The sequence below is a fragment of the Meleagris gallopavo genome, chromosome 3, assembly GCF_905368555.1.
Source record: "Meleagris gallopavo chromosome 3, MGAL_WU_HG_1.1, whole genome shotgun sequence".
NCBI lineage: Eukaryota > Metazoa > Chordata > Aves > Galliformes > Phasianidae > Meleagris > Meleagris gallopavo.
In genome coordinates this window covers 45131641-45159616 of record NC_139406.1, presented here as the reverse complement: position 1 = coordinate 45159616, position 27976 = coordinate 45131641, and the positions used below count along the sequence as shown (strand labels likewise).

The window sequence follows — 27976 nt, the reverse complement described above, 5'->3', positions numbered from 1 at the left end:
AGGTTCACGTTTTCTTTCTCTGGTACTTCTTGTTGTTTATTATTCTACTTGTTATATATGAAAACCAAAAATAACTCTGCTGATTCCCCAGGCACCAAGGAAAAGTGGCAGCTCTGGGTCATCAATCACTTTATCCCACAGAAGCCACTTCCTGGAGGTAAGGCTTCACATACGAACAAGCGAAGGGAAGCTTAGCAGGATGAATGCTGTCAGCCTCACCTGCCCTAAAGATAACTAATGTGGTGAGCTGCTTTTAAAACTTAAGTGGACATCACAGATGTTTCTTGCAAAGAAAGCCAGAGCCAACAGTCACTGGGTTGCTCAGAGGAACTGGGCTGATGGAGTGTCACACAGAGCCTCTCTACAGAAGGCTCTGCATGCTACATGCTATTTGAAATCTACAGCCATAATTCCTCCCAGAACTTGCCTTATGCGAAACACTCTCCCTCCAGCCTCCAGTGATTCAAAATATTTACCTTTCTCTTTTTGCGCAATCCAGGGCGATTCCCTGTTAACATTAGCGCTTTTAGCACTCAAGCATTAAGTGGTAAGTGGGAGAAAGGAGAAACTCTACAGCCACAGTTTCACCCTGTCCCACATTCAGTTGCAAGTCTTTGGTAGCATAGTGCGTGGAAAGCTTGCTGTGGAAAAGATCAGAATTTTTAGACCTCTCGGTTTCTTCTCCAGTGAAGATGACTATTATGCATTATTATCACAATGGGTGAACTATTTTACTCCTAAATAATTTCAGAATCTTGGAGGATGGAATCAATGCATTACTAATGATAATTTTTAAAGGAATTAATTATGCATTGATCTGAATGGTTTTCATGATTGAGTTAAAACCTGTTTGCCCTTGCAACACTGAAATTATACAGGAAAGGCAGTGAAAAGACATCCCAGTTACATCAGGGAAGAGAAAACAGAGTATAAAATTGGTGACTACCTACCGTATGCCATTTTCCATCATTGACAATGGCAGGGTGAGAAGCTACTGCTCTTCCCTTGCCTAAATCAAATGAAAAATAGAGCTGTCCCCCATGAAGCTGTAAGGCTGCATAATCAATTTGGTTCTGGTGAGCCATGTAGTAAATCAGGCCACTGGAGGCAAAGGTTCTGAGATTCAGCTGGACAGAAAGCCTAGACAATAAAAACTCAGTGTTAATAATACATATTTTATTCTGCACTCACAAAAAGATGCTCAGGAGGTAGAGAACAGCCTCAACCAATTTAACTTTATGAAAGCATTTTTTTTATTACAAAGTGCAGAAAAGTAGAATTTGCATCGTGTTCTGTGAAGGCATGACCAATACTGTACTTCATAACACAAATCAGTGCTGTATCTGTTAGAAATCTGAAAAGTATACAGTGAGCCAGGTTTTAAGAGGGACAGGCTCAGCTGTTTATGACTACAGGCTAGCCTACTGCCCCAAGGAAGGAACAAATCTCATTACTTTTAGCCAGGTTTGTTGGAATATAAATAGGCAGACTGAGAACAGACGAAAGCCTAAAGACAGAGGAGTAATTTCTGCACTCTGGAACCCCAAAAGTAATTAATGGAAAAGCAACTTATATATTATAGAAATGCTAGGTTAGGACTGCATAGCATCAAACCTCTGCAATGTTCTTATATTCAGTAGTTAAAATGTAAGGGCTAAGGAAAGGAAAGGATTCTTTTCCCTATGCTTACAAAGGCTTTGTAAGCTGAAAGAACTTAGGCTTGCAAGCTTTGTTTTGATGGCCTCAAAAAAAATGAGACTGGCATAGACCATAACACAGATTAGTCTCTACAGAGCGATTCTTCCTAGTAGTCTTAGCTCCTTTGGTGACCTTGGGAATGAAGCAGATGCGGAAGGTACAATTGCAGAAATCCAGTGAGGGTAAGATGTTATCTGCCTCACCCAAAGCAGCAGGGACCAATAAGGAGTCGGGGGGGGAAAAAAAATGTAGAATTCTGATAAACTCATGACCACAAACCTGAGGGAGACATTTCGTTATGATGCAGTAGTTGTGATACTTTCTTCCATGAGGAAATCACAGAAATTAAGGTAAGGGCCATTTTCAAAGCTCATGATTCATGATTCTGCATGAAAGCCACCCTCACACTTCTTGTAGTTCATTAGAGAATAACACACTATATGCATGTGCAATTAAGGTATACTCACTTTTTCCTGACAGTAGTCTGATTGAAGTGCAGCGTCAAGTGGCTGCCTTTGGCAAGTCCAAACTGATGGGCACCTTGAACATGACCAGGCAGCTCATCTTTTGCACAAGCTACCTGTTAATGAAGGAACTTTATTAAGAAGTACAGTATCAGCTGCTTGCCAGCAGTGCTGAATGGCAAAATGCTTATTCTGATCTTTGTAAGAAGAAAAACTGGGCCCCATAATAACCACAAAATATACAGTAATATCAATTTGCTACACTCCTAACCCTTTCAAGCCAAGTCATTTTGCTCAGAGAGGACTAGTTCTAATGATTAAGCTATGTCTCCTGGACAGTACCAATCTTTTCTTCTAAGAAATGTTTATAGTTTGAGATATATTCATTAACCATTTCTCCCAATTGATAGCCCTTTTGCTAATAAATGTTAGAAGACAGTAAAATCCCAGTTAAAATCTTATGGACTTAGCAGAAATATTTTCCCATTTAGTGGAGATGTACATTTTTGTTATGATTTAGGAAATGAAGAGCTGAGTAACAGAGTATGAGCCAAAGTCATACTTTAGCTCTAAGAAGGGCAGCTTATTTCTTTTTATAGCCACAGTTGTAAGAAATGTATAAAATCCTGCTTTCTTTTGCTACACAAAAATGATTTCAAGATGCTCTGGAAACACTTCATCATGAAGATGTGCAACTGCAGAAGGAAAATGTGATGCTGCCTTGGGAACGGGGACTGTTTGTGAGAGGAAACAGGTGCCATACAAGCTGCATTCAAGGTGCTGTGTCTCACTATAATGGTTTGTGCCTCCCCCTTGATACAGACCAAAGACTGTATCTGTGTGACCAGGAAAATGCAAATGCTAAATTGCTCAGCCAATACAAATCTCGCCATGGAATTACCTTGGCAAGAACTTACTGAAGATAATAGTTAACATCAAGTCCTTCTGCTGAAAGATTATCATTCCACTTTTCTTTTCAGTGTTACTGCCTGAACCATGATAAATCTAGCTAAATTTCCCTTTCAGAAAGCCAACTGACTGCTTCACAAGTTTATCTCATATTTTTTTTCCCCACAGGAAATAATTCAAATCAGCATTCACTGGACTACTCCTACTACATACTACAAAAGAAGAAAATACATGCAGTCCTTGTTTTGAAAATTTTCCACAAAGCTACAAATGCAACTTTCACCTGAGTACTTTCCTAAAAGAAGCAACAGAACTTTGTTGTAATACATACTTTTTTTGTATCTGTAGGAGGCCTCATGGGAACTGGTAGTTCAGCCTGAACCTCCATGTCTTCTAGCTGTATGGCTGCTTTAGGCTTCTCTGACAAAAAGCAGCTGTCCAAATCCACATGTTCATACTTCATGGAAGTGGTGAAATCCAAAAGTCTGTGTTTTAAAAAACCTACATATTAAGAGCTGAAATCCCAAGAACATGGAAAGTACTTCACAAGGTCTTTCACAACAGAAAGATTCACAGTACTGTAGCATAATTCAGATTGGGAAAAAACACCTCTAAAGTCATCAAGTCCAACAACAACAACAACAAAAAAAACAGGCAAATAACTGCCCATATAACAATATTAATAGAAAACATTCTTGGAAGGACCTATAAGTACAGATGAAACCATAATAGAGAGCAGTACTTTGCGCAGCATCCATATATACATTAAGGACATGTTTACTGTTATTTGTAAATGTAGCTATTAATAATCACTATTCATTTTCTCCATGTTATGATGCCAGGTCATTAGTATAACACTTGCCTTATGTTTAAAAAAAAAAAAAAAGACAAATTAACAGTGCCAGGAGAGCACTAATTACTGTTCAATTTCCCAGAACATGGAAGTTACCACTCTGACTTACTCCTTGTTAAAAATAAGATTGCTGATACAGCCATAAAAGGAGCCAGTCATTTTTAGCCCGAAGAAGCCCTCTCCTGCAGGGATGCCACCAGCATAGAAGTTGGAAATGTTCATGGGGCTCATTTCTGCTGATGAACCAAGCTTCAGTTCTGAGGGATTACTTTCATCCACCTGTACAGTTATGATTCTAAAAAGATAAAGTAGAGAAAACATTCAACAAGGGCCTCAGGGATTTTCATATCAGAAACATTCTTTTCATCCTAAGAAATATGCTGTTTTAAGAAGTAAGATTCCATAACTTCAGTAATTCCTTCAACACCCAGAAGAAAAAAACTAGAAGATCTTCTTTAGATAATTTTTAACAGTATAGATTAGAGTTTTGTTGAGTATCTTTCCAAATTATTTTGACAGCTATATTTTTTTCTAATACTATTAAGCATACTTCACTCAAGTGGCCAAGCTGCCTGGAGATTTTGAGAGCTTTTAAATACAATTTAATCAGTGGCTGTGTGCTGTATACAATTACCATATAAATCAGAACACCTCCAATAAAAGCAGAAAAACACAACATGATTATTCCACCTAATGAGCTCTCAAAGGCAGCTTCTCAAAGATTGCAGTGATCTGACAAGGGCATACAATAATTAAACAGGTAGAACTGTTTGCAGTCATATGTACCTCTTATTCCGAATTAGGATGACAGAGTGTTCTTGTCCATCACTGTATGTTCCATTAGCAGACCTAACAATTACTTTTCTAGTACTTGCTCTATCTCCAGCATTAACATGCACTGCAAGATGACCATCAATCAGCATAATGGAAAAGAAGGGCTGTGGATTTAATCAGAAAGTTATTTTTTAACTACAACTCAGTTTTCTGTTACTCATTCATCACTGTTTAAACAGAATATAGTATGGAAAATTTACCTCTAGCTTTCTTTTAAACAAACTGTAATGAAACAGAAAGACTAGTAGGCATGTATCAGCATCTCACAGAATGCAAAGCCTTCTAATAGAAGGCATGAAAAATTTCTCTGGTCACAGTAAAAATCCAGGGGATTGTTTTTACCCACACACACCCCTGCTTAGAGGAAGGAAATAGAAAGGGGCAGGTTAGCATTCCTGCTAACACTTCGACACTGACTTCTAGGAGCTTTAGAACAGCCAGTCAGATATGAGTTCTTCGTTCACTGCAAATGCTTCAGTAAGTAATTCTGACTAACAAAAGTGGAAAATAATTTTCAATTTATTTCATGTGCAGGTTTGTTTGTTTGTTTGTTTAAAAACTACTCTGGATCTTTGCAACTGTTCTCTGCTAACAGATCCTTTACCTCCATCCTTCTACAATCTCTGTACTCTTTGTCCTTCTACCCTCTCTGAGCTCAGGGCCCTTTTTTTTTCTTTTTTTCTTTTCTTTTCAAATTACAGGCACATAAATTTGATGTGATATTTTGAAGTAGAAATGACAAAAACAAAACTAAAAAGTGTTTGTTTTCAGTACTTGCCAAATGTGCTTGTCTGCGTCGTCGCTTCTCCAGTCCCCTACTAAGTCCAGCAAGGATAATACCATTGCTGTTCTTTGTAGCAAAAGTTGCCATCAGTTCTGATTCTGGACTTAAGGACTTAGGTTCCAACTCAATATATCCATTGTTCAAGATGTTCACGCTACGAATAGGCTATTTTACAAATAAGAGAAATAATTACTGACTTTGTCTTGCTGTTGTACCCAGTAAGAAAAAATAATTTCAAATATATATTAATTTGCCTAGAATTTTTCAAGACAAGACAATTTCAACTCACTATATTCCTTCATAAACATTACTATTCATTGTTCAACAACACTAAGAATCAGATCATAAAACTTCCAAGTCTCCTACCTCCAATACACAGCCTTTTCTTACTCCGTATGAATTTCTAAGCAAGTCAAAGGTTGAACGGGATATTTCCAGATTCTTGATGCATCCCACATACATCCTACTATTAAGACCTTTCCTGAAAGACAAAACAAGGCTTTTTTTTTTTTTCCAATGAACAGCATTTGGAATCTCCTGGAAGAAAAGATTCCTCTCTCTTCAATACAAAAAAGAACACAGTCAGCCCAGTGTAAGTAAAAAGGGGGCTATTTTGGGTTTCTTATTAGATGGTATTTCTAATCTGAAAAAGAATCAGATAGCACTGTACTCAAATGGAAACATGTAAGTGTTAGTGCTGTGTTGACAGGTCAGGCCATTTTCCAAAACTCCCAGTTGAATTTCCAGCTGAAACATGATGGCTTTTGTGTGAGAGTAAATGTAGCAGTTGTTTTTCACTTCTCAAATCTGGAGGACAACAATAGTTTGGTTCCAGATTTAAGTCAGAAAAATGTAAACTTTTCCTGCCATAATCCCTCGTGCTGCAGTGCCAACTAAGATTCAAGTTTGCATCCGAGAGCAATAAATATACAGAGATAAATATTGTCCTAGAATTTACCTCACTGTCAAGAAAATGCAGATAATTTAATTAGTTTTTCTTTCAGTCATGTTTGTGAGGCCACTTTACAAGCTCAGCAGGAATGTACAATATAGAAAGTATTAACTAGAGACCAGCTATAAACTACGTGCAGATTAAAAAAAAAAAAAAACTACGTTTAGTTCTCACCTGTTATAAGTTTCAAAACTGAATTACAAGAATTCCTTTCTGAAGTAGAACTCTCAACCTGAAGTGTAATTTTGTCCATAAATGACAGCTGGAAAGCACAAGGCTCATACAGGTAAAGGTCAGAGAAGCATTGTTCCAGGCTGCTGCGGCAGCTGCTGCTGTGGAAATCATCCACGCAGGGGAAAACAAACAGTTCTCTTCCCAAACTATTGTGAAAAGCCCCATGGTAGAGCCTAAGGGTGAGGAACAAATAACCAAGTTTGAAGCAAGGCTTCAAACTTCACTGATTTCAACTAACATCAGCGGAATGTCAGATTTTGTTCAAGTCCTTCTCTCTGCTTACAGGTGTCTTAGCAAAGGAGGAGAAGTGAATGCACACTTTACCTCACAGCCCTTGATCTCGGCAGCCCACCAATGAAGATTGGGTCCTTATCAGAGCGATTCAAGTCTGAGGCAACACCAGGTGCTTCTCCTTGCTTCGTTTCTTTGTAATTAAGGTTATATGCATCCATGACTGCCAGCATTCCTGCAAAGAAAAGAGTAGAGACCTAGAGAAGGATACTAACATGCATTCTTCCATTTTGGCAATCTTGTTTCTAATAAAGGAAAATGTACTTATTGCGTCAAACGCATATAGTCAATCTTATTATTAGAGTGAGTACATATACTGCAGTTCCAGCTGTTCTGCTATTCTCATTTATTTGTCTCTGCCAAAACCAAATCTGGAAAAGTCTACAGGAAAAGATATATTTGAGAATATGTTATAGCTGTTCACATATATCACTTGCAATGCATTACTTCCCTTGTAATGCATTACTTTCCAATCATAGGCCCCAAAATTGTTGTACAATTTACTATAAAAAATGCAGAACACATGCTCCCTAATATACAGACTTAGACAAAGATTTCTTACTGTTTAAGGGCTATTAATACATGTGTTCTGGCAGCTGCTGCACTTCCTGTTCTTTATAAGATGTGGCAAATCCAGCACTAGATTTTCATTGCTGCCTTTCTCCTGTCTTACTTCAGTGAAGTAATGCAGAAGTTGCAGCTAAAGAAATTCTGTAAGCATCCAGATTTGGTTGTGCTGATGCTTCTTCTGGAACCCCTAGATATTTCTGATTGTAAATGGACAGAGACTTGTTTATTCAGCCTGTAGCTTACCTTGCTTCTTGTTCCGACTGAATGAAATTTTATACCACGTTCCATTGTTGTAACGATTTTCTGTTGTCAGAGCAAGAGGTCCTGAACCTAGATCAACAGCCAGTCTCACTTTGCCATCAACAAGCTCAAGGGACAAGAAATCTCTCTGGCAGGAAAAAAGAAAGAAAAAAAAAAAGGAAAAAAAAAAACAAAAACCCGATTCAATTACAGGAAACAAAAATCTTCCAGAAATATGCATATTTAGCAGGTATGACCTTGTGTATGAAAAAGGGTTGGTAACTCCTATAGACTATTTCTTAAGCTCATCTTTGCTATATTTAGGAAAATTAAATTCCACATACCACAAAAAGATTTATATCCTTTGTTTTGTTTTATTGTTATTCTTACTTAAATGAATCAGCAAGCTGAATTGCTCAGCAGACAAAAGTTTAAATAACAAATGTCACAATTGATTTTCTTGTTTTTGATTGAGAGTAATTTGATTTCACTGTTAGCATAATAACCAAACAATATAATGTTCTTTCTGCAAGATGCAAATAGATTCTACATGTTTATTCACATCAACAGAAGTAAAAAAAAGTCTGCTTCATTCTAGAAGTGCCCTCTCTACACTGTAAAATTTAAGTCACGTATCACTGTGCAATGTACTCAGGCAGTGAGTACATAATGAATCAAATGAATTATGTAGAGCCTCCAGAACAATTTGTATCTGAACAAAGCTTTGTCCTCCAGGAAAAGTAGGTGGTAAACTGCATGACATGACAGTGAAGGTCTGGAGATGGGACTAGTTTATGCTGCTATTGGAAGCTGAGTTTTTTATTTCAGTTTGCTGAATTCACATCTCATGGATTTAATTCAAATAAGATTATTCAATAATATATTCTTCTGCAAGTTCAGTTCCAAAAGATTTTACATCCTGTCAAGGCTTCTCCAGCAGGAAAAAGAAAAAACTAGTTTGTCGTCCCTGCTGCTTCTTGATCTTGTTTTTAGTTAAACTATCCTTAATTTTACTCTCGGGATTGAAATAAATGAATAATTATTTTCATTGCATGTAAATATTCCATTACACGTTAATATTTGTTCTAAGGTGTAACCTTAAGGATCTCTGTCTTTTGTTCTTTTACTCATGGCGTCCATCACAGGCGATAATCAGTGTAAAGATTATAACTTGTTTTAATAAATGTAAATAGAAAGTGGACATAAGAGAAAGTAAGGAATTATGAAGTGATCTAAACACAGTTTCTGACAGCTTAAGAGTGATCCTTTTCCTTACAGTGCCATTTGATGCAAGATACAGGAGTAGCCCATTAGGTGAAAATGTGCTGAAGAATATTATTATCTGAGTCACTGTTGAGCGAAGTGCCTTCTCAACAACTGAGTATCCTCTGCCATCAAAATGAAATGAAGTGTCTTCATCCTGTGGGCTATGGAACGGGGGGAAAAAAAAAAGCTAAAACGTTAGCTGAGGATTTGTGTTCTTCCAGTCATTTTAATATAAAATAAGAAAAGTTTGATCAGATGGTGCAGGCCCTAGGCAGTGTGATTAGGAAATGTGAAAAGCAATTTGAAGCGTGGTGTTATGAATAACTGAAGGATCCCAGCCAAAGACCACTTTCATTATAGAATATCAAGAGTAATTTAGCCATGGGGAAGGATGCAAACAAGATAAAAATATATGATATATGAAAGGAAAACAACAATCCCTTAAGGGAAAGAAATTATGACAGCCTCTAACTTTAGACATGTCATACATTTATAAAAAAGCTTTATGTAATTGCACTTATAATAAATTTCTATTAGCCTCTTTTCCTGTACTATAGTACTTCTTGGAAATGTCACATACAATCAAGCAGCACCCTCTGCTGTTTCTACATGAAATGTTCTGCAAAAGGGAATACAGTCAAGCATATTTTTTTGCAATTCCTTAAATATAAAAATAGAACTGACTGCAATCTCCTTTCATAATGATTATAGGAATGGTAGCAAGCTCAGTGGCTACAATTTTGCTATGGACTTTTAATAAGAGTACTTTACGCTGTTACTGAAAAAATAACAATTTTCTTTCACTCTGCATTACTGGAAAGCAAATATTTCAGAACGCTTTGGTTTACAGGCAGTTCCCAACTTTTACTGCACAGAGCAGACCTCAGCCATAGAACTTTTCTGAAAAAGTAGGCATTAATAACCAATAAAATTTCATGCAGTTAAATTATTTGACACTACTGACACATCCAGATTAACATTACAGAATTGTAAGTTAATGATCAATATAACACTGCACTTTTTGTTTGAGTTCACCATTTTTATCTGGAACAGAAATATATGTTATACATATAAAAGACAAAATATATTTAAAAAGAAAAGAGCAAGACAAAAATACCTTCCAAAACATCCACTGCACTTGCCCTCCCTTTCTATGTAGTTCCAAAGACCGATAGATTTTCCATTCAGAGATGCTTCTCCCATGCACCCTTTAAAATGTGTTACTTTAACAGCAGGTGACTTCTGCAAAAAAAGAAATACTTCATGAATACAACTAATGTTAAGTATCCTGAAAATTAAACAGGTAAATTTTAGGTTTTTTTCCATTCAACTCTAAATTTGTTAGATATAAGTCATAAAAGAACGTATTTTAGCATAATTGGAAACAACTACTATTTAAATCATAATAGATCTGTTCTGCAGCAAGTAAGTAACTACAGCCTTGAACTACTTACAATCTTTATTGCATAAAAAATGGCAATCTAAAACAAGCCATAGAAGAACGAACCAAAAAAAATTCAATGTGCAATATCTATGCATCATATATGTACACACTGCCTGCCCTGATGAACAATTTAGGTAAAAATTCCCAGGCAAAATTAACTTCAGATTACTAAAGAATATTGTTATGGCATCTTTGCCTTATGTTTAGTTTGCCTGTCAATTCTTTATGACGTAGCCAATTTATGCAATTATTACTAAATGAAAGGTGCACTTCAAACATGATAAAAACATTTCACAGAATGCCAACAGTAGAATTTAACCTTAATTTGCCCTCCAAGTCCTCCGATAAACATTAGTGTTGATTTGTTAGCATCTAGTATGCTAGCTGTCCCTGGAGAGGTTGCAGATTTAGGTGAAGACTTCTGATTGGAGTTCATTTCCTCTATGCTGAGTGTACCTGTTTTTCCAAACCTATCAATTACAAATAATAAATGGCTTTAGAAATCATCCAGCTTAATCAATGCATTCTACCAACTTTTTAAGAATAACAAACATCTTGTCACTGAAAAACTCACCAGATAGTTTGTGTGGCTTATGATGCTTCTAAAATACAGTGATTTATTTTAAAAAGACATTCAGTTTCCACTGAACTTATTTCTGATTGCCCCTTTAGACCTTCAGTATTTATACAATTTACATTTTAACTACCTGGTTGCATGTATTCTGTGCCATTTGTTGTTGTCAATTTGAAAATCAGGATATTCTACTCTTGTTGATCCTGAGCCCAAATCCCAAAGAAGAGCTACCTTACCACGCCGCATCTCCACAGCAAGGAAGTCTGTCTGAAAAAAAACAGCCCTTATTTTAATACATCACATTGAACACGTTTCTGTTTAGTGCATTTAATTTTAACATGTAACTTCTAGAATCTTACTAAATTCCCGTTCCTAAATCACTGGAGTTACTTTTAGTGAAATCCCTAGTGAATAGTTTTAGCAAAAGAAGATGAGTGAAAGAAAAACATGTAATGAAATAAAAAAAAAAAATCAGCTCATATATAGCTAACTGAATATCTTTCTTATAGACATATCAAGATGTGATACAGTGTTTCCACACACATCTGTAGACATGTATAAATACATGCAAACAGACCTACCTATCAGTTTGAAAAAGTATTAACAGTCTGTGAAAAAGTATTAACACGTGCACTGTACACAGCTGTGTATCTATTAGAAGTATAGAGGGAAGGAAGAGGGAGGCAATGTGACACTCCACTACCATGTTCCTTTATCTGTGTGGAAGCATAAGGGCCAAAGTCAAATTCTTTCTTTATGATAACAGTCAAAATGCTTGACGTACTCCAGCACGCTCTATAAAAGCATCACACAGTGTTATGCTCCATGAGTTAAAGTACAGAATGGGAAAAGGAAAGTAGAGATTCCTTGCATGCCTAAGAAGCAAGATAACAAATCAGATGTTTTTATTCTCTACCTTTGAGGATCTCTGTGGAACCATCTAAAGCCTCATTTGGGTACTTAGTTTGAAGTCAAGTAGAAAAAAAAAACCACATACAGCCATTCAAGTATTTGACTACCATCAACTTCAGTGAACGCATACAGGAAACTTACTTTTCCATTGCTACCCAGGTAGAAAAGGAGGTTATCCGGTTCAGTAGTTTTCACATTAAGGGTTAAAGAGTTGTAATTTGTAGATGAAATCTGGGGTTGGTAGGCACGAACACAATCTCTGTCTGCTGATACTGCAACTTTAATCTGGGGGTGAAAAGATGAAATGGAATCTAAACAAGCTTCAGTGTACAGAGTGTATGTTTCTAGAAGATGTACTTAGTTTCTCAACAACCAGTGCAAAAGATTTCTTCAGATACTTCTATGTGACCGAAGTATTGTTACAGGGGTTAGATCTTAATCTCTTAATCTCTCAGCAAAAAAAGATACAGAAATGGAGAAGAAATAAATTCACTTATCCAATTACAAAAATTGAGGGCATTAGACAAAGCTATCCAAAATACCAGAGAAAATAACAATAAATCTTGTGTCAAAAGCCCACATATGAGTAAAAGCCACTGTAATAATATCAGATTATAAAGACACACCATGTAACAACAGAGAAGCCTCAATTTCATCCAACCCATTGAACACACCTGTAGTAACTAAATACATAGTGCACGTGTGTGCAGATGTGTGAGATGGATATATAAAGTTTCTTTTGTTTAGTGAACTTTAACTTAGAAAACAAAAGATACCCATAAAACATCAACTCTCAAAAATGTAAAGAAAATTTTGCTTTATTTCTTTTCATCCTTCTAGGAACCTCTGTAGTTTACAATGCTCCCTCTGTTCTACACTGGATTCATTAAGCTTCAACAGACAGTAACAAGGATACAATAACCATAAAATTAAGATTTCAGAAAGAACTGAAAGAGGGTTTTTTTAAAAAAAAAACTTCCCTAAAACTTACAGAATATGAGCACATTAAAGTCAAAGACATACTAGAAGTTACTGAGTGCGAAGTCAATTTTATATCTTTCTCACATTTCACTGAGGTCTATAGTACAGTTGATTTACTTTCATTGTTTTTAAGGGGGAAGCAGATCTTTAAAAAATTAATGTTATTTGTCTCCAAGTATTCTGGATGCACAGCAACTTCTTGCAAAGACGACAACATGGTAGGGGATACATGGCAAATTTAGACAGAATCCACATTCTTACTAAAAAAATTGTAATTATACTTGACGATGCATGGAAGCTTCTCACATCAGTCTCTAAAATAAGACTAGAAATTAACATCTTGTCCTAAACACATGGCAGCTCCATCTTTTCACCTGTCTCCTGCTCATTAAGTATCTCCATGAATGATTTCTAACACTTCTCATTCCATTATTTTAATAAGAAACAAAAGGAAATAGAAAAAAATAATAATAAAAATATTAAAAATAATAAGATACTGCTTGTTGTTCAGAAAAACTCACAAGTGATAGAGGAAACAAGAAGCTAAAACTATAAAATACACCAACAGCCCTGCAAGTAATTATTTTAGTATCAGTCAGTGCTCTACAATTTCAGTGAGATCCCAGAACAACCAAGTAACCTTCAAGGTAAATATTATGTTCTTAATCTCAAACAACTTTCTGTGTTAAAGGTGAAAGTGAAGCCAGTTAAATCTGCAGTGATGGTACTCACAGATGCTGCTTGTTTCCGGGCTTGACTGATGAGCTCTTTAATTTCAGACAAATTTCTGCTCAGATTCTCTTCTAGTGTTTTCAGAGGTTTCAGCCTATCAAGTAAAAGTCTCGCTTGTGCTTCAACTTCTTTAACTTGTTTTTCAGCTGTGATTGCTACCAAAACATAAATGGAATATTGAGGTAGATTGGAAAAGAAACACTAAAATACTTAAACAAGGGGGCCTGTTTCTGATCTTTTTTTTTCTTTTTGGCAATTTTAAACATCAGTAAAGAACACGCATACTTAAAGGCATTCCATGAGACTCCTCTAGTGAACTACTGAAAAGTAAGCACATTCTTATTGAATTAGGAGGAATATTTCAGTCTATCAGATTTATATTTAATGCCTATTAAACTTGAATATTAGTATTACTTTTGCAAGCAGTGACATTTCTGGAGAGCAATGAAGCAGTAAACCTACCAGCTTTTGATGAATCAATTATAAGCTCACTGGTTTTCCTCAATGTGCCATTAACTTGGGACAATGTAGATGAAGCATTCAGCAGCTTTTGACTGAAATCTCCAAAGTGGTTTAAACCCACCATAGTGCTGACGTTTGCAGACACAGCCAGCTCTTTCACCTCCAGCATGTATTTCCTTGTACCTGAAACACAGTGGCAGTTCACAGATTAAAAAAGTCACAGCTTTCACAGAGTAATAAATGCTTGACCTGTTTAATAACAACACATTTATTTACATAATCAGAATATTAGAAATGCTGCCAGTTGCATTCCTTTCATACTAAGAGTTATGTTTCCAGCTCTTTGTATATTCAGTCTGTGAGGGGAGCTCCAAACCAAGATTGACCATGATCTAACTTTGCCTAGCTGTTGAATGCCCCATGGTTCACAGTGTAGGAATTTTAACTTCTGTGAAACTGGGGTGCTGGAGTAGGTTGCTGCAACTCCTCTTACTCAGTTAGCAAGCTGAGAAATGGACATAGCTATGGCCCTGATCTAAAAACACAGTAAATGTTTGCAAGCTGGTGATATAGAAATGGATATAATTATCAATGTAGCGTGCAGACAGGTGATATAGAAATGGATATAATTATCAGTGTGGTGTGCAGACACAATAGTAATATACACATATATATACATATATAAACAATACATACGTATATAAATAATAGAATGTACAACAAAACAGGCAGGTCTGTTACATTCTGCTTTGGGCCATGAGCATGTATACAGCAAGCACATTGCTCCCATTCTCAGCCTGTCCCTTACACTCCCTATGCCAGGAATACTGGGACTCAACTGTCACAGAAGAGTGTGTTTAGGTCTGCAGGGACCCAAGGCAGAGGACAACACCACCATCCATTAATCTCTGTCCAGATAAAAAATGGACTATTTCAAGAAATAACTCAAACCTGAAATTGAACAATGTTAACCTGTGAGTTAAGGAGACCCATCCTAAAATTTTAAACGATACTTTAATTGACAGTGTTTGGCTTTACGTCACATAGCATCCTGCAAATAATACCCAGCGTAATTTTATCATTCTTTAACGCGAGTTAAGAGCTTGAACTACAAAATAGGTATTTTAGTTCTTAATGTTCTAATCTGGTCATAGAATAAAACCAATGCAGGAGGCCTTTACAAAGTTTCTTCTACTTTTTAAACAACAAATACAGTTGATAAAGTATATCATATCCTCCTCTCTTCACAATACAAAAGATGTTTTTTCTATTAAATTCTACAAACTCTAGGTCTTTCCTTTATTCAAAATATTGTTTTGTTTTTTTAAAGGATTTGTTTTGTTTTGGAAATACACAGAAAGGACATTTAATTCGGTAAATGAAGTCAGCATTTACAATAAGAAAACATTTAGATACAGATAAGTTTCATAGTACAATACAAACAATTTTGAAACAAACTATTGAAAGAAAGAAAAACCTCACAGGTTCATCTAAGAGTTTCTCCCCATGTGCAGTTAAATATACTAGGACTTCATTCTCTTCTCATACCAGTGTAATTCCATTGCTTTCAGATCCCCATCTGATTTACAGCAGGGTAAAATGAGAATCAGACTATGGGCCTTATATCAAAACTCAGTTATGCTTTAGAGGCTTACTAAAAAACAGAAAACATTCTTTGTTAGCTAAAAGAGTCTCCGGTCTAGTTTATTGTTTATGTCTCTCCCATCAGATGATAAACAAGACTGTATTATGATTGTACTAGAATGTTCTGCAATAAGGAGTATATAAGTACTGGTTTCACTTACCATTAGGCAACGCTTTCAGTGCCAACAGGGAATCATTAAGCTGGTTGACAATTTTAACGGTACTTTCCTGAATCTTTTCTACTTTTTTGCTCAATCCATTCAATTCAGATAAAAGGCCTGTTGGAAGAAATAACTGTGATTTTTCTGTGCACTAAAAAAACAAAGATACAATCCACGTGAGTCCTACATACAGAGATAATAAACATTCACTTATGTAAGCACATGGAACTTTTTTATCTTCTTTAACAAAAAAATGCATTTTAAAAACAGAAATGTGAACTGAATGCAGTAAGCTCAGATAAGCTCCTGTGGGCACTGTATCATGCAAAGTTATCCTTTCTGGCAAATTCAAACCAGAAATATAGTCAGGACAGAGTTATAAATTAAAATTATTCAAAGATGGTGAACCCTTATAATTTCTATTATGTTCTTAACATTTTTCTTGAAATACAACAGGAACCATTCAAGGTAATTTTTCTTTTAATTATTTTTGAGATGTTTGTGGAATTCCGTCACTAAAAATAAAAGTATACAGAACAAAAAAAAGTGTGCATTCAGTTAATCTGAATTATGTAAGATGTATATATCTGTGTAAAACTTTAGATATCAAGAGCAAAGGTCATTTTATGGTTACAGTTTATCTCTGTGAACCATTCACGTTCTGTCCAATTTTGTTCAAAACTTCCCTTAGGGTCAGACTCTGCACCTAAACAAAGTCTGTGTTCAAAACGTTTTGCACTTCCATGGTGCAGGTTCAAAAGCTTTGCTGAACTTTTTGGAGTGATAACAAATTAAAAGGATATCGTAATTTATAGAGGGACTCTGATCCAAAAGGCACTTTTTACAAACAGAAAGAAATAATCCAGCTTGTTATTGTATTTCAAGTACATAGAAGGAATAGGAAAAAAATGATTATGATTTAAGAACATCACCCTACAGAACTGTGTAATCCATGATTTATTAAATTAAACTGAATGAATGTATTTCTTCAAGAAATATGTTTGTACTTCACCTGCTGTGCAATCCCTACTGCCTTCATTCACAGCATTCAGAAAAACAGACATCTAAAGACAGCACTACTTGGAGACAAAGTAGGTATAGTAAAGATCAAATTTTTAAATGTTTACCAAACAAAATTATATTCTTACCAAAAAATGTAAAATATATGAGTTCTGAGTACAACATTAATTTCAATAGTACAAAAATGTATGCGTATTTATATACAATATTGTGCTTTAGTTTAAGGTCATTTGAAAAAAAAAAAAAAAAAAAAAAAAAGAATCTACCACAGGACAGGCTGTGGAAAAGGAAAGAGAAGCAGTAAATGTGAACTCTATAGAACTAACCGTTACTTTTTCTCTTCAGATTTTTAGCTTCATTCTGAACTTTGGAGCTAAGCTGCAGAGTGTCTTTGCTAAGAAGACTGAGAGATTCATCTGGCTGAAGAAAAAAAAAAAAAAAAGGCAGACATTCATTGACAGAAGTTCAACTGAAGACACTGACATGCCTATGGACATCTAATGTAAGTTACTGAACAGTCTCACCACGTCTATAATATTCTATTTATTACCTTGCTAAGAATAAATAAAAAAGTTGTAATGTTTTGCTCAAGAGCATGACACTGAAATAAAACCTGCCAAATTCCAGTCTGAACAGTGCTACTGATTACTGTTACCTTTTGGAACATTTCTAGTTTAGTTCCAGTTCTAAAGCCAAATTCTCAGCACTAAGCCCTTTTAAGATATTTCAAAATTCCGGTCTTAAAGCGTTGTTTTAATCCGCTTATCCATCTGGAAAATCTGGAAAAATGCTTAAGAGGACTCATGCTGTGTATATGACAGCTTGTGATAAAATAATAAACAAACACATAATTCTGACTATTTTGATCACTATCATGGGAATGCAATATCATGTATTTGTCTCTCCGGCAATACTGTAATGACAAATGTAAAACATAGCCAATTCTTTCCTTGGGTTTAATCATAATCATTTAATCACAAAAAAATGCAGAGATAAAAGGAGGGAAACATGTACAGTAACATGTTAGGTAACTAACTGATCATGTTTTTGTAATCTAGCGTTATAATAACAACCTGATAATTTTGCAAGGCAGGAGAACGGAAGATGTGATATAAAATACATTTTGTTACTGAATGCTCTCAACTAAGCAAAATAGTTGAGGTTGTGAATACTTAGAAGTGGAATAGGGACAAGTTGAATAGAAGACTCTAAATAACTCTAAAGGTAAAAGGGAGCACACCAAGGACAGGGAGTTTAAGTCATACAGAAATGACACACTTCTTTTGGAAGTGTCCTCTAGTGGGAGATGCCCCTGCCTATAGCAGAGGGGTTAGAAGTAGATAATCTTAAAGGTCCCTTCCAAACCAAATCATTTTATGATTCTATGAAATGCAAGTCAGATGATTGATGACAAAGACAAACAGAATCATATCCAGTCCAGCTAAATGTACATCACATGTATAAAAACAAGAGAGGTAAAGAGGAAATCGAGACAAACAGAACATGAAATCCGGTATCCTTACTGCCTTAGAGCACAGATTCAGGATACACTATATATCAGCAGGCAGGACAGGCTGCCTCCATCAAGATGATCCAGACTCCAGCAAGTGAAAACACCTACAGAACAAATATTCCAAAATGAGAAAGATAAGGAAGTGAAGATGCTAATATCAATACTTACTAAATCCAAAGGGCCATTCACAACCCTTGATGCATCATCTGCCAAACTCTCTGTCTTTTCAATCACATTTTTAACATTGGAGTGGGTATAGACAGCAGCTGTTGCATTCAAAGTCACATCTTTTACTTTTGAGAGGCCACTAAGTAAAAAATTAACAAATAATACTATTTTTGTGAAACAAGCAATATAATCAAGCAATAAGTTCCATGTGCTGTTACATGTGCATATTACACCATCACAATAACCTTCTAGAATTCATGATGCACTCTGAAAAAAAGATTGCATCTTTCCCAAGGGCTGCAAAAAAGGGCTTTCAGTCCTTTATTGTGAACTGAATAAAATTCCAAATCACCAGAAAACTCAAAATATTTAATTTTTTTGTTGTTGATGATGGTTAGTTTTTCAATTTATGTATCAGTTTAGCCACAGATAATATTTTCCATGAAGAATAAGCAAATCAGATCACGTAAACATAACAGAACATAAACATGTTCCTACCTGGAGCTCAAAAGCAACACAGAGAAATGCAGAACCTAGGTGGAAATATGAGTATCTGAACACTACTCCACATCAAATTTCGTTTTATTTAATTTGTCTGGCTGCAGTAAAACCAGCAGAGTTACTCGAGATGACTCAAAGTAAAATTTTCTGTTCTCAAGCTTAAAATATGCATAAATTTTTCAATCTAATCAAATTTAAACTTTAAAACACAACTCTGCTGATTTTATAATAAGACAAATGAGCAACAGTCCTAGAAGTATTCCTGTGACAGAGTATTTCCAATGAAATAAATGACTTGAAAACTCTAAGAGTGCATTTGAGTACATTTGGAATTGCAACCCACTCATTTCTGCAAGATGCTTTGAAAACAACAATGATGAAGGCATAGCAAAAATAGCTTCTTAATGAGATTCAGAGATATATAGTCAAAGAAGTATTCATACACAGAACACAAGCTTTTCAAGTCATACTATGATACATTCACAGGGCACTTAATAACTCACCAGTTATTGTGCAAGTCAACCACATGAAATTCAAGACTAATCAACCCCCTCAATACCATTTAATAAAGATACTCTACGCTACATTAAAGGCAAAAAATAACTGAAAAGAAATAGAGAATAAAAATGGATTGCTTTCGCTTAGTGGATTAAGCTACTACTACTACTACTTATTTAAATTAAATGTGGCAGAATTATAAATGATGCCTCTCTCAGTTTCAACTTTCTTGAGTTTCTTACCTCTCCAGTGCATCTGCAAGTCTTTGGAACTGAGCAGCATGATCCTCAGCTCTGTATACCAGGTCAAGCACTCCTCTCACAGACATCTGCATCACCAGCTCATCCACATGGTGTCTCAAGTTGGTATTCCATTGGAGTAGCTCATCCTGGTGGACCTCCATGTTCTGCACAACAAAAGGATTTCCTTTGTTTCTTCCCCACCAATAGCGAAATCCACTTGACAGTATCAAACAGGATGTTATAACTTAAGAACTTACTGATGTAGAGTTCTTTACATCTTGGGAAAGAGCAGCAGCAACATTCACTAGGAATTTTCCTTCTTTAATAAGCATGGTTGAGACTTCTTTATTTTCCTTTATACTCAGCTTTTTTTCCTATAGCAAAAATCATTGTTTTTAGTATTGACCTGTAAGTTAACTAGTGCATATATTAGATAATCATTATTTTTGTTTTCAAACAACAATCTGATTTCCTTTGAGTTTTCAAGATACTATATATTTCATATATTAAGACGCTTAAATGTGTACAGCTTTCTGCAAGGCTAAAATCGACATATAAACAAAATTTCATATTTCATATTTATTACATAACAACACAGATCATCCAGTCTTACATTTAACTCTGCCAGGTTGCTAGAGATAAGAGGAAACAAGCGATTCGTCTCACTGATGTCAGCAAGTGCATCGTTCACCAGATCCTGGGCATCTTGCAGTTTGCTGTTGTGCTTTGATAAGAGCTGGCTTGCATCTTTTTTCAGCTCAGCAAGCTCCTGCTGGGGTTTAAGATAGTCTTTCTGAACCCGGAGCAACAAATTTTCTGCAGCTCTGGCAAAGAGAGGAAGTGAAAAATAAACACATGGTAAAGGAGAGACAGGCATGGGGATCATACAAAATAAATGTAAATGCACCTTGTTACAGAAGTCCACAATTTCTCATACAATAGCATGCATACACACCAGCCTACTTACCAGTCTGAGCACACAAAAAAGTGACAATGTAGGGGAGAAGGAAAGGAATACTATTAACAAGCTTTGCATGTGTTGACTAGAAAAGTGTAAATACAAAATAAAAAAAAAAATAAAAAATTCATCACTAAAATGACCACTGAAATGCAATCTTTATACTTGCCCCTTAAAAACAGTAAGATATAAAATCCCCCTCACTCCCCTCAAATCAGTCAGTTGTAAATCACATCCTTTGGCCTATCTGGGTATATTTGCAAATCCATTTCTAATACTGAAGAAAATCATCTCAAAATGACACTGAAAGTCTATTCCTCTGTCTCTCTTTGCATACATACGCTGCACACAGCAACCTCTATAAATGACACTTTCACATAAATATTTGCCCCTTTAACCTGATTTGAAGCCATACTGATAGAATCATAGAACTCTTAAAGTGAGAAGGGACCTCTGAAGGCCACCTAGTCCAACTCCCCTGCAATGATCATAGACACCACAGCTACATCAGGTTGCCCAGGGCCTGATCCAGCCTTGCCTTGAAAGTCTCCAGGGACAGGGCATCCACCACATCTGTGGGCAACATTTTCCAGTGCCTTACCAGCCTCTCTGTAATTATATCTAACCTAAATCTACCCTCTTTGAGCTTGAAACCATTTCCCCTTGTTCTGTCATCACAGACCCTGCTAAAGAGTCTGTCCTCTTCTTTCCTGCAGCTCCCTTTTAGATACTGAAAGGCCACTGTATTATACCATTTCAACCTTCTCTTCTCCAAGCTGAACAACCTCAGCTCTCTCAGCCCATCCTCATAGGAGAGATGTTCCATTCCAAGGATTGTTTTTGCATCCCTTCTCTGGACATGTTCCAATAGGTCTATGTCTTTCAAGGTCTCTCAACAGGTCTTGACCCTCATCCAAAGCAGAATACATATACATATACAGTGTTACATTCCATTTTTCCCACCGAACAGCAGATGTGTATTTGCATTTATTTCTTAAAAGAACAGTTCCAAGTCCTTAAGCTCAGAAGTCACTGAAGACTTGCAATAGTTACAAGAACAAAAGTATTTTACAAGGCAGTAATGGCTTCTATTTCATTATGCAATAAAAGGATTGTATTCCAAGTGGTTTACACAGCAAAACGTGAGGAGACTTCCTGGAGATTTCACTTAGAGTGTTGCTCAACAATATGTCACCACAAGATCAGTACACTATCAGCCATGTGGTAACTTCTGCATCCTGAAAAATGCACTGTCAAGCTGTTTATTTAAATCAGTTTTGAATTTACAGCTGCACTGCATGATAAATTCTGTAGAGCAACTATCTAATAAATCTTATTAACTCTCTCCTTCAATCTGCTACAGAACTTTCAGGAATTTTGGCAGTCTGTAATTGAAAAACTTAATTTACAAATGCCTTGTGTAACAGCTCAGGCTAATGCTGAAAGTCAGAACCTTTTCTTAGTATGCAACAGAACACTGAGACGTTTTTGTAAGTGCAAAATGTTATCTGAAGTTCCTAATAAATATAAGAATAAACAGTACACTCTAGTCCATTTTCATGTCCATTTAGCTTCTGTACAATTTAATACCTGGTACAAAGAAAAGCGCAGGAGTCTAGCAAACAAAATCAGATATTCCACCAGTATAAACATTCTGTTCTACTCCTAATTTAAAGGATTTAATAAAGAAAAGTTAAATTATCAGAAATATTCTTGGGCTAATTTTTAATCTCCTGAAGCCAATTCTTATAACAGACACTTTTCTGTGCAACCTATCCTAGAGAACTTGCTTTAGCAGGGGATTGGATGGTCTCCAGAGGTACCTTTTAACCCCCATGATTCTGTGATTCTTACAGTTGTCAGTGGGAGCTAGCCTATGGCAATACTTCATATTTTTGAAGGTGGAAAAAAAATGTTGCTGGCTGTTGGAATAGTTGTTGTTTTAGTTGTTGGCAAGTCTGGTAAAATGACATAAATAATGAATTCAAAAGCTATTTCAAAATAACCTTTAAATGCAGGCAAATTGAGACAATGAAAATGAATTTTAAGCAGTGACTCAGACATTGAATAAAATGCCCTGGTTTCATATGCAAATCTAGTTGATACATATTCCAATGACAATATTTTACCGCGTCTTTCAGTAGATCTTGAGCTTGCAACTCTCTGAGACTGTTTTACTATGTTTCCAACCCACAAGAAGATGTGTATTCGGGCCAAATCTGAATCAAATCAGTGAGTCTTTCCACTTACTGCAATACATCATTGTATCACATCCAAACAAACAGGGATTTGACTTTACTGATATCATGCGAGATGCCTAAATATCTTCAAATAACGTAACTCCAAATGCAGAGTTTTAACAGCCTCATCTGAGCTAGTTACCATAACACAGTCTATTACTACAGAGCAAGGATTCTCCAGATCTCTCTCCAAAAAGCAATACTGCATAGTACAGACATATGTGAACCAAAGTTCCCAATAGAATAGGCTTACTTTAGGACACTGGTAGCATTATAGTGCCATCGAACAAAATCTCTCTTGCGCAGATCATTCAGTAGGGTTGAAATATCATCCAGCAGGCTCTGAGATGTAACATTTGACAGTGGGAGGTCCAGGCCTAGTGTTTCATTTAGCGACACTGCAACTTCAGCAAGTACTAAATAGGAGAGTGAAAGATTTAGTCACACCATTGATAAAGGAATATGTGAACCTCCTAGAGAAATTGCAGCACTTCTGTGTTCTGTGTAAACAGTTCTTTAAAAGCTACAAAGGAAACACCCTTGTAAATTCTGCAAAGAAGTGGAAATATCTTAAAAGCAGGATACCTTTGATGGCTGTATGTACTGTTTCAATAAATCCACTCAGTTCTTTACTTTTACTCCTGGTTTCCTGAGTCATTGTGTTAAGCTGCCAAGCTTTTCTCAAAATTCTAGATGACTAGAATAAAATCAGAGATATGCTTTAACAATTTTGTTAAAACATTGATTAATTAATGATAATTGCTCATCTTCTTACATTTTTTTCCAATAGTGAAAATACTTTGAGAGAGGAGACTACTTTATTAACAAGGCAGATCTAGCTGATTCAGAAATGTGATGCTTTCATGCTGCAACATTGTTATTTTGAAAGTTCCATCCCCTGATATGGGTGAAGAACAGTTTTATCAATTATTTTCACAATTAATAAAACCATAATTACCGAAGCTATTACTTTTGTATAGTAAACACCACATACTTGTAAACATCAATTCTTGTACCTTAAGATAATTCCTCTTGGCAATAACAAGGCTTCTAGGGCAAGCACCTAGTTCAATTAGTTGCACATGTTCAACAAATCATAGGTACATATGAACAGCAAATGAAATGTAATGGCCAAAGACTATTGTAAACTCTCCATTTACAAATTTTCTGGTGTTAAAGCTGAATAAAGAAGATAAATGTTGGATTTTTCAACAGATACAATTCTGCTGAAAATATTTTAAATACAGTGATGTAAATATAAGACTTTCTGATGAGTATTCAACAGTGACTATTTTAAATAAGCTCCACTTGTTGGAACCAGTGAGAAGAAAAGTTCTTCAGTTTTAGGGCCTTAAACGATCATATTACAAAAAGCTTCGGAACTTCAACAGAAACCATATAAATCACCCGTACAGTATCATAAAATGTTGTAGCTTGCTGAATAATTCCATAAACTGGTTAACCCCTCTCCCCAGAAAGACTACAGAATAGACAGAATTCTTTCACTGAAGTCCATAGATTTAAAATAATTTCTAAGCAATACTCTAGCATGTATGTTCAACGCTATGAAGCCTGAAAAGATTTCTCCACAAATGGCTAGGAATTAAGAAGGCAGCACCTACCTCTTCAGGCAACTGATCAACGTCTCTTGACAAACTCAGAAGACTTTCTTCTGCTGTAGCTAACAAGTACGTTGGATCCTCTCTAGGACCTATAAAACCCTGTAAGAAACAACACACTAATGTAAAGAGTCCATTGTGTGTCCAGAATTTTACTGGGAAAAAATAACTATGCAAACTATTTAGACCACTTATATTTTTGAAATTATGTTTTTCTAAGGCACATAAGATAACAGAACAGTTACATACATGTAGCTGATGGAAAATAAGTTATCATTTCTATAGACAGAAGGAAATAAATCTCCAAATCTCGCTATGTCATGCTTTCAATCCAATAATAAAGGGGAATCAATGTTCAGCTTTCCCGATTCTCAATTTCTCCACAGTCTGAGCTGTCCAAATAATCTACTTTCAGAAATTCAAAGGTCCATCAAATTAAATGTTTCCATCCAGTACCACATCTACAATTTCAGCAGCTGGTCACATCAAAATAGCTGTATCTAGTGTATATATTAAGGATGGCCCTGGAGCTATGTTTCAATGTCAAATCCAGTGTGTGGCACTCAGGAGTTCATGATCTTGGCACTCAAATAACACAATCAACCCTGCCCTGAGGAACCCTTAGGCTGTATTTGGCTTCAAGGCCAGCTCAAAACTGCTGTGTATGGCAATAAATAGGCCATTGTATCTAACTGATACCTTCAAGGCCTGCAACAGAATACCACTTCTCTACAAATGCAACACAACGTAAGGGACTCTTAACAGGAGGGCAAGTCTGGGTAAAAGTTGGTTTACAGTGGGAGGGACAGTCCTTCAGCAAAGACCTATATTTCAGATAAATAAACACAGGGATTTTACAGATCTTACTTTTGTACAAGAAAAGAGGGAAGAAAATCTTTCATTATCACAAAGCACAGGAATGCCTTCTTACAAACAGAAGAACTATGAGACTTCCAACTTAGCCTCAAGATTAAATTGTTCAAAGAACACTGTGCCTTCACATAAAAAGAGAGGACATCATAGTCACAAGAGCTTTGTACATTGTTAGATCCCTTAAATATCACATGTCCAAGTGAGTGACATCTGGTTTAGATTTGATTTTGACATAAAAAGATATGTATTAAAGGAGAAACTTACACTGCCTTCATTTGCACAAAGAATTTGACTATATAATTACATAGATGTTATGTATTGAATAATGCTTATGCTCCCTGAAGACAATGTTCCTATACAAACACAAAACAATTACAGAAAGCAAGTCATTTGTATCCTTAAAGCATTACAATCATTTGGTATGATTGCGCCTTCATGGCATAAAGGAAGGAAAGCAAAACTGAAGCTTTATAACAAAAATACTAGTAACTAAAACTAAAGGATAAGACTACCTCTGTTGAAGCATAAACATGTAATTTAATCCAGTTTGCCTTCAGATATTGTAATTATTAAATTTGTGAGCACTTGGATTGGAACTCAGTCTGCCTTACACTTTAATAGGTGAAATTTTAATTCAAACTCTCCATTTGCAGAATCCAGCAGCACATGAAGGCTCATGTTATTCTGATTGTGGTGCGATATGGTGGAATACAAAGACAGTAGTTTAAATTCTATCTTAGAGCTTGTCTTTCCTCAATTACTACTGGGCAGACTTATCAACAAATATGCTTATTTTAGTAGTCAAGTAAAGTAACTACTACATTAAGTAACAAATATTTTTACTTATCTCTGGCTTTGCACAGAGATGACTAGAATTTAACCTGCAACAATAATTGACCCTATAGGGTTCAATAAAATTAGTATTTGTTTAAGGCAGCACAGGAGCTAGAAGGACAGCTTTCTACAAACAGTCTGAAAATATGCAAAACAAGTATTCTAATAGCTTTTGTCTCCTAAGATGGAGAACAGAGGATGGCACGTGGTCAGAAAACTGTAAGGAAAGCAAACAGCTGCATCCAATGACCCCTGTGTAATGGATAAGCAGTTTGTTATACTCTTCCCCAGGACTCTGACAGCTCTTCAAAGGAACTAGAAAGGGACTTGGTCTGATGCTTCAGTATAATTGCTGAAAATTATGCTCTTTAAATTCAGTAAGTCTAGGCCAGTCCTAAGGATCCACACAATCCAGATGAAACATGCACATATAGTACATTCAATAATTATACTACTGATTGCAAAATATATTCCGACATTTATTTAAATGTCAGTACGACAAAATAAAAGAAACATTGGCAATTAAAGGGCTTAAGACTAATTTCTGTAATGTTCTTAATCTGGTGTCATTTACAGGTAAGCACATGAATTTCAGAAGGACCTCATTTAAACTACTGTCAGTGGCTGCAAGCTTTCCTTTAAAGGTGTGACTAAATATTTTTACTACTTGTATGTTTGTATTACCTTTAAATGTTTTGTTGCATTCTCCAGCTCTGATAGTATCCCAGAGGGCACATGGACAATACCAGTAAGGTTCAATGAAAGTATGTCTTTACTGAGACTATCCAAGTTGTTTAGCAAAACTCCTGTGCAGTTGTCATCACAAGCTAGACAAACCATTTCAAAAAGGAAAAGTAACATAAGCATTTTTTTGAAAAAAGTAACCAAATACTGCTATGGGTTGTTGTTGTTTTGGCTTTTTTTTTTTTTTTTTTTTTAACATATTTACACAGCATGTGCCCTTACTTTTTGTGTTAATACTGATAGAACACAATTTTGAAAATGCAGGCTTGTATTCTTGCCCTTCCATGCCCACCCCAGAAATGGACCAATTCTAAACATGCTATCCTTAGGTTAGAACACATTCAAGCTTTATTGATCTTGTTGTCTACTGAGCTTGTTGTTATACTATACACATATTGCAGCTATTTAGTTGTATTGCTGTAAAGCCAGGGCAATGCCCCTAACAGCTACCAGATAGGTTATGAAGACACCACAATGGAAATAGATTCCTTGTGGGTACATTTATTTCTCATTTTCTTATATAAAGCAAAATATGAGTCTATATTCCTAGTTCATTGTAAAAGCAGTTACTGTACTGAGTAGGTCTTTCTGCTATCAATTCTCTTGGAATGACTAATGATTGATAGAGCATGCCTGTACACATGAGATGATTCATTAAGTATTATTAGAGCAATATCACAGGCAAAGAATAACAGACATAGGAATTCAATGTTTTCAAATAAATAAAAGTATGGTACAAACAACAAATAAGTATTAAAGTT

General features: G+C 35.8%; 1 protein-coding gene across 1 annotated transcript in view; it reads right to left on the bottom strand.

The window, feature by feature from the left end:
• LAMA1 (laminin subunit alpha 1) overlaps window positions 1–27976 on the bottom strand; it is a 97564-nt gene that overhangs the window by 7758 nt on the left and 61830 nt on the right. Inside the window, exons 33-58 of the mRNA XM_085220807.1 lie at window positions 27156–27298; window positions 24768–24866; window positions 23731–23842; window positions 23399–23561; window positions 20561–20771; window positions 20205–20321; window positions 19948–20111; window positions 18707–18845; window positions 17352–17445; window positions 16006–16122; window positions 14201–14383; window positions 13739–13893; window positions 12167–12310; window positions 11247–11380; window positions 10859–11009; window positions 10213–10337; window positions 9106–9256; window positions 7833–7977; window positions 7053–7194; window positions 5909–6023; window positions 5537–5707; window positions 4711–4862; window positions 4034–4219; window positions 3403–3556; window positions 2166–2278; window positions 951–1140 (exon numbers count right to left, since the gene is read on the bottom strand). Coding sequence (XP_085076933.1) covers window positions 951–1140; window positions 2166–2278; window positions 3403–3556; window positions 4034–4219; window positions 4711–4862; window positions 5537–5707; window positions 5909–6023; window positions 7053–7194; window positions 7833–7977; window positions 9106–9256; window positions 10213–10337; window positions 10859–11009; window positions 11247–11380; window positions 12167–12310; window positions 13739–13893; window positions 14201–14383; window positions 16006–16122; window positions 17352–17445; window positions 18707–18845; window positions 19948–20111; window positions 20205–20321; window positions 20561–20771; window positions 23399–23561; window positions 23731–23842; window positions 24768–24866; window positions 27156–27298 — 3770 coding nt within the window. The remainder of the gene's footprint in view (window positions 1–950; window positions 1141–2165; window positions 2279–3402; window positions 3557–4033; window positions 4220–4710; window positions 4863–5536; window positions 5708–5908; window positions 6024–7052; window positions 7195–7832; window positions 7978–9105; window positions 9257–10212; window positions 10338–10858; window positions 11010–11246; window positions 11381–12166; window positions 12311–13738; window positions 13894–14200; window positions 14384–16005; window positions 16123–17351; window positions 17446–18706; window positions 18846–19947; window positions 20112–20204; window positions 20322–20560; window positions 20772–23398; window positions 23562–23730; window positions 23843–24767; window positions 24867–27155; window positions 27299–27976) is intronic.